This window comes from Cetorhinus maximus, chromosome 11 (genome assembly GCF_964194155.1).
Source record: "Cetorhinus maximus chromosome 11, sCetMax3.hap1.1, whole genome shotgun sequence".
NCBI lineage: Eukaryota > Metazoa > Chordata > Chondrichthyes > Lamniformes > Cetorhinidae > Cetorhinus > Cetorhinus maximus.
Window position 1 is genome coordinate 35,511,899 of NC_135889.1, and position 15,019 is coordinate 35,526,917.

The following is a 15,019-nucleotide window of genomic DNA, read 5'->3' on the forward strand; positions in this document are numbered from 1 at the left end:
AGTTCTAGGGCAGAATTTTCCCAGCCCCATGAAGGCGGTTTTGGAGGTGGGCGGGTGTTGAAAATCAGACGCAGAGGCGTCAAGTCTCCTCCCCAACCTGTTCCCGCCTCCGGGAGATGTTCCCCGAACTGGGCTCCGAGTAGAATCGGCCTCAATTAATGGGCATCTTTATTGAGGGAGTCAAGTGTCTCAGAGTCGCAAGGGCCACCGCTGTGTCAGGAGCCCGGATATGTACGGGGGCGGGGGGTGGGGGGGATATGTCCAAGCTGTGTAACAATTGAGACTTTTCAATCTTTTGCGGGCAGTAATTCTCAGTGTTCATGTCCCCCCAGGCAGAAGGCATGACATTGCAGCCAGTTGACGGAGACTGTTGTCTCAGTTATTGCTCTACCTGAAACAATGACAGGTGCCAATGCCCTCCTACTGAAAGCACCTCTATTGCGCTGCTGCAGCTCCCTCAACAGCATCCACACCAAGACACAGTCTGTAGCTGCACCCACAGACCACACTGAAGACACCTCCTGACGGTGGGACCCAGCCACCATCCCTAACTGAACAGGGCTCCCGGAGCTGGCCCGCCTCCCATCTGATATAAAACCCCGGCGGGAGCGGACCTCACACGTCCCTGACTTTTTTTGTGTTAAGCCTGGAAGATCCCAGCCTGCTCGAGCTCATCTCCAATTTTTTTTTGCCCTTAAATGTGATTCAGACAATTTTCGGCTGAATTACGTGGGAGAAGCAGTTCTACACCAGAGCGAAATGAAACGTCTCCAAGAGATCAGAAATGCTCCAAATATATTTTTAAAAACTAGTTAAAAACCATGGGAGGAAAAGTCATACCAAGAGCCATACAAACATACACCAGCATTGGGGTAAAATATTCGTGAACTGCCATAGCTATTGATTGGTTAACTGCAGAGAAAACCTCTGCTAATTCTGGACTTTCAAAGTGAGGAGAGCTAAAGTAACAATAACAAGTTCTGTATAAGAGGGAGGGTGGCAGAATTATCAAACAGTGGCCCACGCTAGTCACCAATATCGTGCCTTTCCCATTGTGTATTAATTGCCTGATATTTACCCATAATCACTAACATCATTTTTCATGGCCTGTTTGCTATTTATAATTGAACTCACTAAGCGCAAGGAAGCAGATGGGGGCGGAGCGAATGTTTTATGTTAGAACCTAAAATCAGAAAGACTGATTTCAGAATTAAGTTGCAGCACAAATTATATTTCTTAAAAAGGGGAAGAACGTATCGAAAATAGAAAATGCTGGAAAAACTCAGCAGGTGTGGCAGCATCTGTGGAGGGAGAAACAGAGTTAATGTTTCGAGTCCGTATGGACCCGTCTTCAGAGCTGGAAAAGAATGTAATTGGCTGTCCATGGAGCTAATAACCCATACACTGATTCAACCCAACAGCATCTGCTGGCAAGACATACGTGAAGAGCAGTACATAATAAGGGTTCTGCTCAGCGAAGTGGTGAAGGTTACCATTGCCCTCAATTTTCACACCACCGGTGTCTTCAGCCACCTACCAGGGCTATCACAAGAGAGAAGGCTGTTTTTCCATGCACTGCACCATTTTTTCTGAATTTGTCTATGTGCACTTCATCAGCTGCAGAGGTAGGTATTTTTTTCTCGGATCAGTACCTTCCCCAAGATGTTCATACTACACATGTACCACTCATACACCTACCAGCAATTCTAGGACATGCCTAAATGCTTGCGGAGCTGTTATTGTTTTAGGTTTAGGTTGTCTTCTCTTTAAAAAAAAGCACACATTGTTAGCTTTAAAAGAAAAAGGTGCTGAACATCTAAAGCAAATATCATGACCCTGAAACATCCCAAAGGGCTTTACAACTAATGAAGTGTAGTCATTGTTGCAATGAAAGAAATGCCATAATTTTCCTATAGCAGAGTCCAACAAACAGAAATGTGATGACAAGATAATCTGTTTTTATTCATCTTGTTTGAGGTTTAAATATTGGCCAAGACACCAGGGATAACTCCACTGTTTTTCTTCAAAATAGTGCCATTGGATTGTTTACATCACCTGAAAGGGCAGATGGAACCTCAGTTTAACATCTCACACAGAAGACAGCACCAACAGCATCAGCCTAGATTATAGGTCAGCTCTTTGGATTGGGACTTGAACCCATGACATTCTAATTCAGAAGCAAGAGTGCTACCCACAGAGCCTTGGCTGACTTTGTCGTTCTGCAGAATAAAAAAGGCAAACTGCAAGGCATAGTAAAAGTGAATTAATTCTATTCAATGTTTAAGCCATACCTGCTGTTACAACATATATGTTCAATGTGATTTTTTATTTTTTATGAGCTGTGAACTTCTGTTTAAACCTTGGGTTATGAGCCCAACTGCTAAGCACCTCTATAGCCAGTTAAATGTAACAATGATGGTTGGTTACTCAGCCACATGGTGAACTGTGGGACTCAGAAGGCCAGCTAATTATCAGCAACTAACCTTAATGAACTAAAACCAAGGTTTTCCTTTCCAGGAGTCACTACAGGCTTATTGCTTTCAGAGGTTACCTGCAGTCACTTGTGCAAGGTTATGTGAAAGCATAACATTCGGTAAGTGTGAATTCTGATGAAAGGCAATTTATCTGAAACATTAGTAGTTTCCCTCTTCGCAGATGCTGTCAGTTCTGCTGAGTATTTCCAGCATTTTCTGTTGTTATTTCATATTTCCAAAATCAGCAGTATTTTGCTTTTATAAATGAGTTTATACGCTTTATATTAATTCAGTAATTTTCCTCAGAGTGGCTTTCTCCAAAATAACTTTGCTCTTTTCAATTCTACATATTGAATTTAAACCTAAAAAAGATGGGCTGCGGCGGGGGTTGGGAGTTATTGAAGTCTCAAGAATCTGTTTCCCAACCCAAACCAGCCTCTAAATTGCCCATTTCACCCGTGTGTCAGGTAACCCAGTAGCTTCATCAAGTTGAGGACTTTGTGGGCTCAGCAGGTCAGTTCCTTCACACCTACCTCCTGAATCAAGGTGCTTGCCTGAGGAGTCTCTGTGATCAGATGACCACCCCCACCCTATTCCTTCTCTTTTGAGGCCCCTGAGCCATCATGAGGCCCCCACAAGGCCTCCAATTTATCCAACATCTGCAATCGCCCCACCTACCCATCAGGCTGCCAACATCCCCTGTGGAATCGCAACCTGCCCACTCCTCTAATCAACCTGACCTCCAATCAAACTGTCCTCCCACCCTCTGATCAACCCCCACCCCCCACCCCCCTACTCCCCTGGACAGTCACTCCCCCTACTCCACCGTTACAGCCTTATCTGTAGCTGCAGCCATCACTGACTGGCTCCCTGGCCGAATGGAGGCCCAGCTGTCAATCAGGCTGGGGAACTGATCATTGACAGCAGCGACATGCTGTGGAGATAAAAATGCATAGCACGCGGGGGAACCCCAAATTGCAGGTTTCCCATGACCTTCTAACCAAACCACTTCCTGTGCTACATCCTATTGTTCAAGTAATTCTGTTGGGAATCTAGTTTAAAACATTGAAATCCCAAGTGTATGCTCCATTTATTTTAACTAAAAAGCCAATATCTTATTTTACCAACAACAAGTGGCTGCTTAAACAGAAGTGCAAATCTTAGCTATTATGTTGTGAGAAAGCTGTGCTATTCAGTTGGGAAACTAGTTAATGTTAAGTATCTTAGTTTTAATACATGTTCCTAGTAGCAAAAGTATTAATACTGTCCCATCATTCATCTTATTGGAGTGACAGACTTGTGGTACTGTCAGGAAGTAAGCCATTTCATTAGGTCAGATTTTGCTGGTCTGAGGGAACTCAAAATATGCCCCATTAGTTAGGTTTACAACTGCATGTTTAGGTTTGAAAAATATCTTGCCCACCAAATGGCTGATAATGACACAGCATAGACATCAGGACATCTGGGATCTTGGTAAACAACAGGGCAAACAGTTAACCAATGAAATTTATTGATAAGTAAACATAGGAAGAACTGAGAAAAGGATGGAATAGAGATGGATTAATCATGTACAGAAGGAAAAAAGAAATAGGCAGGTTTTGGTCAGGGGTTAAAATCTTAAAAATCAGATTCCCAACCCAAAGCTGGCTCCAATCCATCCACTTACAGCTTTAACTGTGGCCGGGCGGTGGGCAGGTGACCAATCCACTCCAAAGAGGAAGGCTGGTACTTTAAATATGATGATGAAACTGTGAGTCTCATCATTATTCAGTTTTTCAACTTTAATTTTGTTGGCCAGGTTTCCTGGAGGCCCAGGAGCTATAACTAGGTGGGAACTTGCGGATGCAGGATGTAAATGCCTTTACACACAACTCCTGGATCATGAGGAGCCTACACAATCAGGCACCACCCAACTGACCTTTCCCATGAGGCCTCCAATCCCCTCCCCAGGACCTCAGGCTCCCCTTTCCCTGGGAATTGATCCCTCATCCCCCTCCCCATGATTGACCCCCAGCCCACCTCTCCAAGGTTGACTCCCTCTCCATCCCCCTTCCCAGGATCAACCACTACATCAGCACGAGAGTGACTCTCCCTCAGGATCAACCGACCTCCTTCACCTGGTATGGGCTTACCTTGTCCTTGGGCTTTATCAACTGGCCCCCTACCTTACTGGAGTCCCAAGTCCAACAAAACAAGCTGGCTCCTGGACATGAACTGATCCGTGATGTCGTGTACAAACTATAAGGTGCAATTGATTTTTTGATTAATTCTTAATTATAGCCTTAATATGTCCTTATTACTGCACTGTGTGTGTGGGAATTCTTCCTTTTGAATTCTCCAGGACTTTCTGACCCACTCTCACCCAATGGGTCAGGTAAGTAAAAATCCAGGCCAAAGAGAGGGAGGAAAGATTGGATTATGAGGGAGAGAGAAAAACAAGAAACAGAAAGGAACAGTACAGAAAATTTAAAAATTGACATTTAAATCTAAAATAATTCATAACCTGAAGGAATGACACTCCACACTTATAAATACTCACTTTTTAGACAGGAGAGGTTGATTGACAGTCATTTACAATTGTCTCATCATTAAAAGGTTACGGGGAGAAGGCGGGAGAATGGGGTTGAGAAACTTATCAGCCATGATTGAATGGCGGAGCAGACTCGATGGGCCGAATGGCCTAATTTCTGCTCCTATGTCTTATGGTCTTATGGTCTAAAAGGGTAGTTATATTTATTGGGTGGTACCAGGATGGTATGTTGCCTCCCTGGTGCGAGGGTCCAGGATGTCTCTGATCGGGTACGGGACATTCTGAAGGGGGAGGGAGAACAGCCAGAGGTCGTGGTACACATTGATACTAATGACATAGCCAGGAAGAGTGACGAGGTCCTGCAGCGGGAGTTCAGGGAGTTAGGCAGAAAGTTAAAAAACAGGACCTCTAGGGTTGTAATCTCAGGATTACTCCCTGTGCCACGTGCCAGTGAGGCCAGAAATAGGAAGATAGTGCAGCTGGTGTCACTTGGGAGGGTTTAAACTAGTATGGCAGGGGGTGGGAACCAGAGCAATAGGTCAGCAGGTGAAATAAATGACTGGGAACCAGTGAATATGGCCAGTAGGACTAATAGGAAGGGCAGGCAGGGAGAAATTACTGAACGTAGTGGGACTGGGGGTCTGAAATGCATTTGTTTCAATGCAAGAGAAGTATAACAGGCGAGGCAGATGATCTTAGAGCTTGGATTAGTACCTGAGTTCTATGATGTTATTGCTATTACAGAGACTTGGTTGAAGGATGGACAGGATTGGCAGATAAACGTTCCAGGATTTAGATGTTTCAGGCAGGATAGAGAGGGATGTAGAAGAGGTGGGGGAGTTGCACTGCTGGTTAAGGGGAATATCACAGCTGTACGACAGGAGGACACCTCGTTGGGCTCATGCAGCGAGGCAATATGGGTAGAGCTCCAGAATAGGAAGGGTGCAGTCACAATGTTGGGGGTTTACTATAGGCCCCCCAATTGCCGGCGGGAGATTGAGGAACAGGTATGTAGGCAGATTTTGGAAAGAGGTAAAAGCAATAGGGTTGTTGTAGTGGGTGATTTTAACTTTCCCTATATTGACTGGGAATCACTTACTGCTAGGGGTTTGGATGGTGCAGAATTTGTAAGGTGCATCCAGGAGAGCTTCCTGAGACAATATGTAGATAGTCCAACTAGGGAATGAGCAATACTGGACCTGGTATTAGGGAATGAACCCGGCCAGGTGGTCGAAGTTTCAGTAGGGGAGCATTTCGGGAAAAGTGACCATAATTCAGTAGGTTTCAAGGTACTGGTGGATAAGGATAACAGGAGTCCTCGGGTTAAGGTGCTTAATTGGGGGAAGGCTAATTATAACAATATTAGGCAGGAACTGAGGAATCTAGACTGGAGGCGGATGTTTGAGGGCAAATCAGCAACTGACATGTGGGGGGCTTTCAAACGTCAGTTTTTAAGAATTCAGGACCGGCATGTTCCTGCTAGGATGAAGGATAAGCATGGCAAGTTTCAGGAACCTTGGATAACGAAGGATATTGTGAGATTAGTCAAAAAGAAAAGGGAAACATTCGTAAGGGCTAGAAGGCTGGGAACAGATGAAGCCTGTGGAGAATATAAAGAAATTAGGAAGAAACTTAAGCAAGGAGTCAGGAGGGCTAAAAGGGGTCATGAAAAGTCACTGGAAACCTGGATTAAGGAAAATCCCAAGGCCTTTTATACATATGTAAAAAGCAAGAGGGTAGCCAGGGAAAGGGTAGGCCCACTCAGGGACAGAGGTGGGAATCTGTGTGTGGAGCCAGAAGAAATGAGAGAGATACTAAATGAATACTTCTCATCAGTATTCACCAAAGAGAAGGACTTAGCGGTCGATTTGTCTAGGGAAGAGTGTGTAGATAGCCTGGATCATGTTGAGATCAAAAAAGAGGTGTTAGGCGTCTTGAAGAATATTAAGGTGGGTAAGTCCCCAGGGCCAGATGGGATCTACCCCAGAGTACTGAGGGAGGCAAGGGAGGAGATTGCTGGGGCCTTGACAGAAATCTTTGTATCCTCACTGGCTACGGGTGAGGTCCCAGAGGACTGGAGAATGGCCAATGTTGTTCCATTGTTTAAGAAGGGTAGCAGGGATAATCCAGGAAATTACAGGCCGGTGAGCCTTACATCAGTGGTAGGGAAATTATTGGAGAAGATTCTTCATGACAGGATTTACTACCATTTGGAACCAAATGGGTGTATTAGTGAGAGGCAGCATGGTTTTGTGAAGGGGAGGTCGTGTCTCACTAAATTGATCGAGTTTTTCGAGGAAGTGACAAAGATGATCGACGATGGAAGGGTAGTGGATGTTATATACATGGATTTCAGTAAGGCCTTTGACAAGGTCCCTCATGGCAGGCTGGTACAGAAGGTAAAGTCGCACGGGATGAGAGGTGAGCTGGCAAGATAGATACAGAATTGGCTTAGTCATAGAAGACAGAGGGTAGCAGTGGAAGGGTGCTTTTCTGAATGGAGAGCTGTGACTAGTGGAGTTCCGCAGGGATCAGTGCTGGGACCTTTGCTGTTTGTAGTATACATAAATGAGTTGGAGGAAAATGTAACTGGGCTAATTAGTAAGTTTGCAGACGACACTAAGGTTGGAGGAGTTGCAGATAGTGAAGAGGATTGTCAAAGGATACAACAGGATATAGATCGGTTGGAGACTTGGGCAGAGAAATGGCAGATGGAGTTTAATCCGGACAAATGCGAGGTAATGCATTTTAGAAGGTCTAGTACAGGCAGGAATTATACAGTAAATGGCAAAACCCTTAAGTGCATTGACGGGAAGAGGGATCTAGGTGTAGAGGTCCACAGGTCACTGAAAGTGGCAATGCAGGTGGATAAGGTAGTCAGGAAGGCATATGGCATGCTTGCCTTCATTGGCAGGGGTATTGAGTATAAAAGCTGGGAAGTCATGCTGCAGCTGTATAGAACCTTGGTTAGGCCACACTTGGAATATTGCATGCAATTCTGGTCTCCACATTACCAGAAGGATATGGAGGCGTTGGAGAGGGTGCAGAGGAGGTTTACCAGGATGCTGCCTGGTCTGGAGGTTATTAGCTATGAGGAGAGGTTGGAGAAACTCAGATTGTTCTCACTAGAGCGACAGAGATTGAGGGGCGACTTGATAGAAGTTTACAAAATTATGAGTGGCATGGACAGATTAGATAGTCAGAAGCTTTTTCCCAGGGTGGAAGAGTCAATTACTAGGGGACATAGATTTAAGGTGAGAGGAGAAAACTATAGAGGAGATGTGCGGGGCAAGTTTTTTACGCAGAGGGTAGTGAGTGTCTGGAATTCGCTGCCAGAGGAGGTGGTGGAAGCAGGTACGATAGTGGTGTTTAAGAGGCAGCTTGACAAACACATGAATAGGATGGGAATAGAGGATACAGACCCCGGAAGTGCAAAATGTTTTAGTTGACGGGCAATATGTTCGGCGCGGGCTTGGAGGGCCAAAGGGCCTGTTCCTGTGCTGTACTTTTCTTTGTTCTTTTCTTTGTTGTTCTTTGTTAATGGCCAGGTGCTTTTCATGAGTAGCCTATTTAACACGCTACAGATAGCTTATTTCTGTAGCGTGTTAAATGGGCTACTCGTAAAAATGCAGGAATTTATGAAAATAATCAGTTGAATAAGCACGAGGCACCTTCTTCATAAAGCCAATGGCTGAGTCATGAAAATCAGCCAGCACCTTGTGGCGATTTGCAACTCGTGGGATATCTCATCCCTTTCACAATTTTCTGGTCAAGTTGTGAATTAATAGAAGCATGCATCATTTTGATGCCTTTATTTTTCAACAAAATCTGGCCCAATGTCAACTGTCTGGTTCATACTTTGGCATGTGGCTGTTAGTTCTTAAGCTGCTCCTGACTGAGATGAATTATCCACAGTTATTATATCAGGCTCCCCATGGCAAATGCTCATCCATGAAGATGATATGAGCCCAGGTTAGGATTTAGAATTGACTTTTATATTCAGCGTCGGCTTCAGAATTATTGGAACCTAATGTGATCTACAATGAAATTTTTAGCCATATTTCAGGAATCCTCATATTCATATTTCTGAGAAACCTAACATCCCACCAAAAACATATCTACATTTTGCCATTCACACTCAACCTAAAAGATGCCAACTCCCACATGTTAATTACTTGGCAATTGTCACACTCTGTAGTTATATTTCTGTCAACAAACTGACAAATGTTTAGTCCATCTATTTTCTCACTTGATTAACAAAAAATTTCAGACACCAGTTGTGCTCACGCAAGTGCTTGTTGATTCAATATAAAGAATCCTGCTACTATTCTGAACATATTTTAAATTGGTTTGACCAAGTATCACATCATAATATTTCAAATTTCAAATTTCAATTTGCTTTCTGCTGATACTGAATTTGACATTGCCTGTGATCCCAAATAAAAAGTCATTCATTTACAACACAAAGGCGAAGCAAATGTGTTGATTCTTTTTATCCTACACATCTATTAAATCAGTCTGGGTTTTTCGGATTTCATTGCTTTACAATCTTAAAGGGATGGCAAGAAAGCATCAAGTCATTGAGTAAGTGGGGTATAAAATGAATAACTGTTGACATAAGACTTTAACATGTGGTAAAAGTTATTGAGTATCTCCATTGCCATGCTCAATAAAGCTAATGGTGGGGTGGGGGCTAAGTTGAACAGCCACCAATAACAGACACAGGGATCCAGGCTTATGTGATTAACCCATGCCCTTTGATTGCAATGCAAGCAGTATGTCAACTTCCTGCTGCCTGCTCATTTGAATGATCTCTGCATCCAGCAAGTGCTAACTGAGCTGTTCATTGGCTGAACACATCAGCAGGGGGCCAACAGCACCACTTCAACCAAGCCTCTTATAGGGGAGGTGCATTGTGGCTGGATCAAGTGCTGGGAGTGGTGGTTGAAGACCATGTGACCTGGGAAACAGTGAAGAATGGGACAACAGGGGAGAGAGCAAGCTCTTCAGCTTTCAGAAATGCACGAGGGCCTGATGGAGGAGCTGAAAAGAAAAGGTGTGTTGTATCTTGTTTGGGGGGGGGGGGGGGTGCGGAGGAGGCCCTTGTGAAACATAGACAAAAGGTAGTGGGAGCAGATCGCAAAGAAGGTCAATGACAGGAACCAAGCCCTGAGAACCTGGATGCAGTGAAACAAGAAATTCAGTGACCTTACCCAGAGAGTGGTGGAGACAGGGTCAATGAATATTTTTAAGGCAGAGGTAGATTCTTGACTAACAAGGGAGTCAAAGGTTATTGGGTGGTAGAAGGAATGTGGGATTGACACCGCAATCAGATCAGCCATGATTTTATTGAATGGCGGTGCAGGCTCGAGGGACCAAGTGGCCTACTCCTCCTAATTCAAATGTTCATGTGTATGTATGCTCACATGAGTGGTCAAGGTTAATGACTGTATCTTCACATGCCATAGTCTAGCCTCAGGTGCTGTTCACATTGCCATGTCCCCATCATTTATCTATCAAAAATCTGTCAATCAAGCCTCATACCTGACATTCATATGCTTCACATTACTCTCACACACATAGCACTGCTGCAAAAATCATATCACACATCTCACAGGTTGCACACCCTGACAGCTATCCTACCATGACAGTCACATCACCCAAACAGACTATACAATGCATGTTGACACACTTTCCTCTCTCTTTCAGATCAAGGTGGTGCAAGACCAGAGGCAGCAGGAGCTAACCAGAGGAGGACAGGTGCACCCATACTGTATATATATCCTAACCCTGATGGAGGACACGATGCTGGCCATTAATGGGAAGGCCACTGCAGAGGTCGTAGCCAACAGTGAGGCTAAACACTCGAAGAATGATATCCTTATACCTAATCCTCCTTCTCCCATACTACCTCCCCCTCATCATACACTCTCTTCTGATTTAGAATCCAAAAATGGTGTTAGCAAGCATCTGTTATTTCCCCTGCTTCATGCACCAGAACCTTACCCAGTGCTTTTTCCCTTTCAGATACACAAGATGTGTAATCTAGTCAGGCAGTGCAGGAACGAGAAGAGTGATAATGACACAGCACTGTCAATTGATTTCACACTCGCACCTCCTAGCTCAGATATTGACATTTTGTGTATCTTAGAGGATAGGATTGAAATGGGATCTGCTTGTGGTGAGGCACACAGTACAAGTGGGTTGCAATCAGGGCAAGGGATAAGGATAGAGCAGACGCCAGCTCACTGAGAATAAGGTTACACACTGGTTCTGCTTCAGAGAACTCAGATGAGGAATTCAATGGGACAGTCTGTAGAAGAATGCTAATGGGTATGCACACCAAAATATTTGGTGCGTAGAGAAGCATGCCTGAAAGCCTGTGGTCAGTGTCAAGTAGCATAAACATTCATTGTCACAGTTACCTTCACAACCACTGGCAATGCAGTCCTTGCCCTGTTCTGAGGCTACACTTGCAATTGTAGCTGCAGCAGGTGGCCAACTTCAGAAAGGATATCCTTACTGAAGTGCAGATGTCACACATGTTGTTCCTCACTGAGGTTCAGATAGGAGAATTGCTCCCTGAACACCCTGGGAGCATTTGGCTTCCTGCTGAGAACTCTCTTCTTCTCCCTCTTCTAGCATCCTGCTCTGCATTTTGTGGTCTCTGTTCATTCTCCAAGTTATGTTGTATTTCAAGGGTAATGCCTACTAGTATCTGAGGCCAACTGGTTGTGCAGAACCTTGAAGTCACCTGAAGCTTCAGCACCTGCTGCACCACTCCCTGTAGACTTCTGCGATTTTAAACAATTACAGAAAGCAGCAAACGCGTGTAGTATCGTAACAGTAGCCAAAAGAAATCAGTCAACAACTAATCTGCAAGTAGTTGATAATCATTTTATGTAGCGCTGGTGGGGGAGGGAGGTCCTTCCTGCTATTGAATGCATATTCTCATATACTCAGCTGTGCGAGTCTACAAGAGGACGTTACCTGGCGTGCTCAGCTCCAAAATGGCACTGCTGGTGTTAAACCAGCGTTGCACACTGAACCATGTCATGATCTGCCTGCTCTGCACACTTCCAGTGGGCATTAAGATAAAAGCAAAAAACTGCGGATGCTGGAAATCCAAAACAAAAATAAAAATACCTGGAAAAACTCAGCAGGTCTGACAGCATCTGCGGAGAGGAACACAGTTAACGTTTCGAGTCCGTATGACTCTTCAACAGAACAGAAGAGTCATACGGACTCGAAACGTTAACTGTGTTCCTCTCCGCAGATGCTGTCAGACCTGCTGAGTTTTTCCAGGTATTTTTATTTTTGTTCCAGTGGGCATTCATCGCGTGCGTGTTAACACCCTCAACTCATAAAACCTGAGACACAATTAGCCTCCAACTCTCTGTGTGTGTGTGTGTGTGTGTATACACGTGCACCACGGATGCCATTTTAGAGCCATAAGGCCACTCATCCATCCAAAATATGGGTGGTGCTAACGAGCCCAATTGGTCTCCGTGCTCCCCCCCCCTCAATTTACTGCCAGCCACTCCAGGTGTTGTCTTGTGCGATTGACTTAGTGTGTTGTATGTCAGTAATATCCAGCGTTCTCCCACATTAAGCAGCCATCATTCACGGCAATTATTGCAGCAGACTGTGTAATACAAACAACCCGAGAGCACTCACTTCCTCCTGTCTTTGACTATATTGTAGCAGATGCGAGTTGTCTCTCTGAGAGAGTAGACCCCTGCCAGACTTCCTGTACACTTAAGAGAAGCATGGTGTCTCATATTTACAACTACTCCGGTTCATTAATGAAATGCGCACCAAATGTCTAAAAGGGACGATGCCAAAGAGCGAGCGATTACCAAATCTTTCATTAAGGATTGTTGATTTTGGGACTTTTAGTCATTTAACATATTCACAACTATGTGAAGTCCGTATCAGGTACTCTGATCGTTAGAATCACAGAGCAGCGACGTTTAAAGTACCAGTTCTTATAACATTCAAATAGAGTAATCCAAAAGAGAGACCATGTTTTACTCTTAAAAGAGAATTCAAATAATTGGACAGCTGTTTCACGTATGGTGAACATATAAACATAAGGAATATTTAAACTGCAGTTATTCTTTTTTAAACTATTTGAACTTATCCGTCTGAATTTTTTTCAGAACTGAAGTGGACGAAAGGACCAGCATTAATCGGGAAATTTGCCTTTCCTTCTGTCCTGGTCGTTAGGTTAAGAGTAAAGCAGCTTTCCTGCTGTTTGTTTCGGAATCACCCTATTGTCTCTGACCATGGTGCTGAAACCAGGGGACGAGGAACAGCGATTCCAAAGGAAAATCTACCATTCCGGTTGTAACTTGTTACATTATTAAACAGACTGAGAGAGGGAAATGGGCTGGGTGATTTCTAACGGTTCCCAGTTCTCAGCCAAGCAACGCATTGTTGGCTGTCGGAGGGAATCGGGTTCGGTCGCTCTGGGAGATTCTGGAGATCTGCAGACTCCAATGTACCAATCCTGCCTTATTGTAAACGGGTCGTATTACAGCACTGTACGATGTCATGTCACAGCTGGTCAATTACCACATAACAAAAAGCCGTTACCAACACATTTTCTTTTTCAGTAGCAGGCGGTGTAATAGGCTGAACATTGTAATTACGATGCCAGACACCCCCTGTGTCTTTTGGCTGCAGGGAGGGTCTATATTCGGGCTACGCTTTCAGTAAGTTGGAGTGAAAGTGTGCTACTACAACTAGACACTGCTTTTAGAGTCTTGCTCCGTCTGTTTATATAGAAGCCGCAGGGTTGGCAAAGTTTTTACTTTTAATATAAAAATCCTAAGATGTCCTCTAAATATTAAACTTCTAAAACTGGGACAGGAAACATCCCTTCCTTCCTCCCACACCAAAAACCACCCCGATTTCTGCACAAAACATTACTCATGACACACATCAATGCAGTTCAAACACTTACGAGTTCCGTCGAATCGTGTTGCAATTGTATCCAAAAAGGTGTTCTGAGGCGCAAGCAACCCTTTCATGACAGGCATCTTTTCTTGTGCTGACAATAACAGCCGTAGCCATTAAAAGGGATTAAACAGTAGGGAAATATAATGTATATGTAAGTACATAAACCTTTATATCAAGGATTCAGCCCCAGGCACCCGAGCACTTGTGTTGACTTGCACACTTTGGCCAAGCAGAAGTAATCATTGCTTCTTTGGTCGAATTTACCCACCAAAGCCGAAAAGTTGATCATAAGTTAAGCCAGCGGCTCACTCGAGCTTCTTTGTAATGCCGGTTGAGTCGAGGATTCGAGGTGTGACCCTGTGATGCTACAGTCTTGTGCCTTGTTTCGCTTCTCTTCTGCTAGCCCGAGCAGAGAGAAACTGCTTCCAATGCGCCTGCTTTGTCCAAGCAGATGCCGTGTCACATGAGTAGCGGGGGTTCAGGATGATGGGGAGGATCCTCGGGCCAGCAGCCGTTCCCAGGTAACATCAATACACAGGGACAGCCACTCCAGCAGGACGAACCTTAAAGCTGCAAATGTACCTTATCTCACGGCAACCAGTACCAGCCCGAGATGTCATTTTAAAATGCTGTTATCAGTGCTAACCATTTAATATTTGTCATTATGCTTCTTTGTCTTACGTGTAGATAACCATTTTTCGAATGTACTAAATATTTATAAACCCATTTATTGGCTGGATTGTGTGGATGTTTTGACATTGGAAGCCAATGAAATGCGATACAAATGAGCACCTCTATCGGAAAGCAGTGTCTGATTTATATTCTAGTCAATTATATTTCTACTTCCACTTTTCCCTGTGTTACTTCATTCTCACGAGATGATTGTGTAAGTATTCAATACACAGAGTTGCTAAATAAGTAGAGGGACGATTGTGAAATAATAGTCAATAACAACGCACTTGAAATAAGATTGAGGATCCTATTTCATCTCAAAATGACTACGCGTTAATATGGTTTTAATATCTTTATGCTACGTGTCGTTAGTTTCAGA

The 15,019-nt window shown here is 44.1% G+C and overlaps 1 protein-coding gene across 1 annotated transcript in view; it reads right to left on the bottom strand.

Annotated features, from left to right (window-relative positions):
• Positions 1–14,048, bottom strand: part of LOC144686980 (voltage-gated delayed rectifier potassium channel KCNH8-like) — an 801,058-nt gene extending 787,010 nt beyond the window's left edge. Inside the window, exon 1 of the mRNA XM_078552818.1 lies at positions 13,973–14,048. Coding sequence (XP_078408944.1) covers positions 13,973–14,048 — 76 coding nt within the window. The remainder of the gene's footprint in view (positions 1–13,972) is intronic.
• Positions 14,049–15,019: the final 971 nt, after the last annotated feature.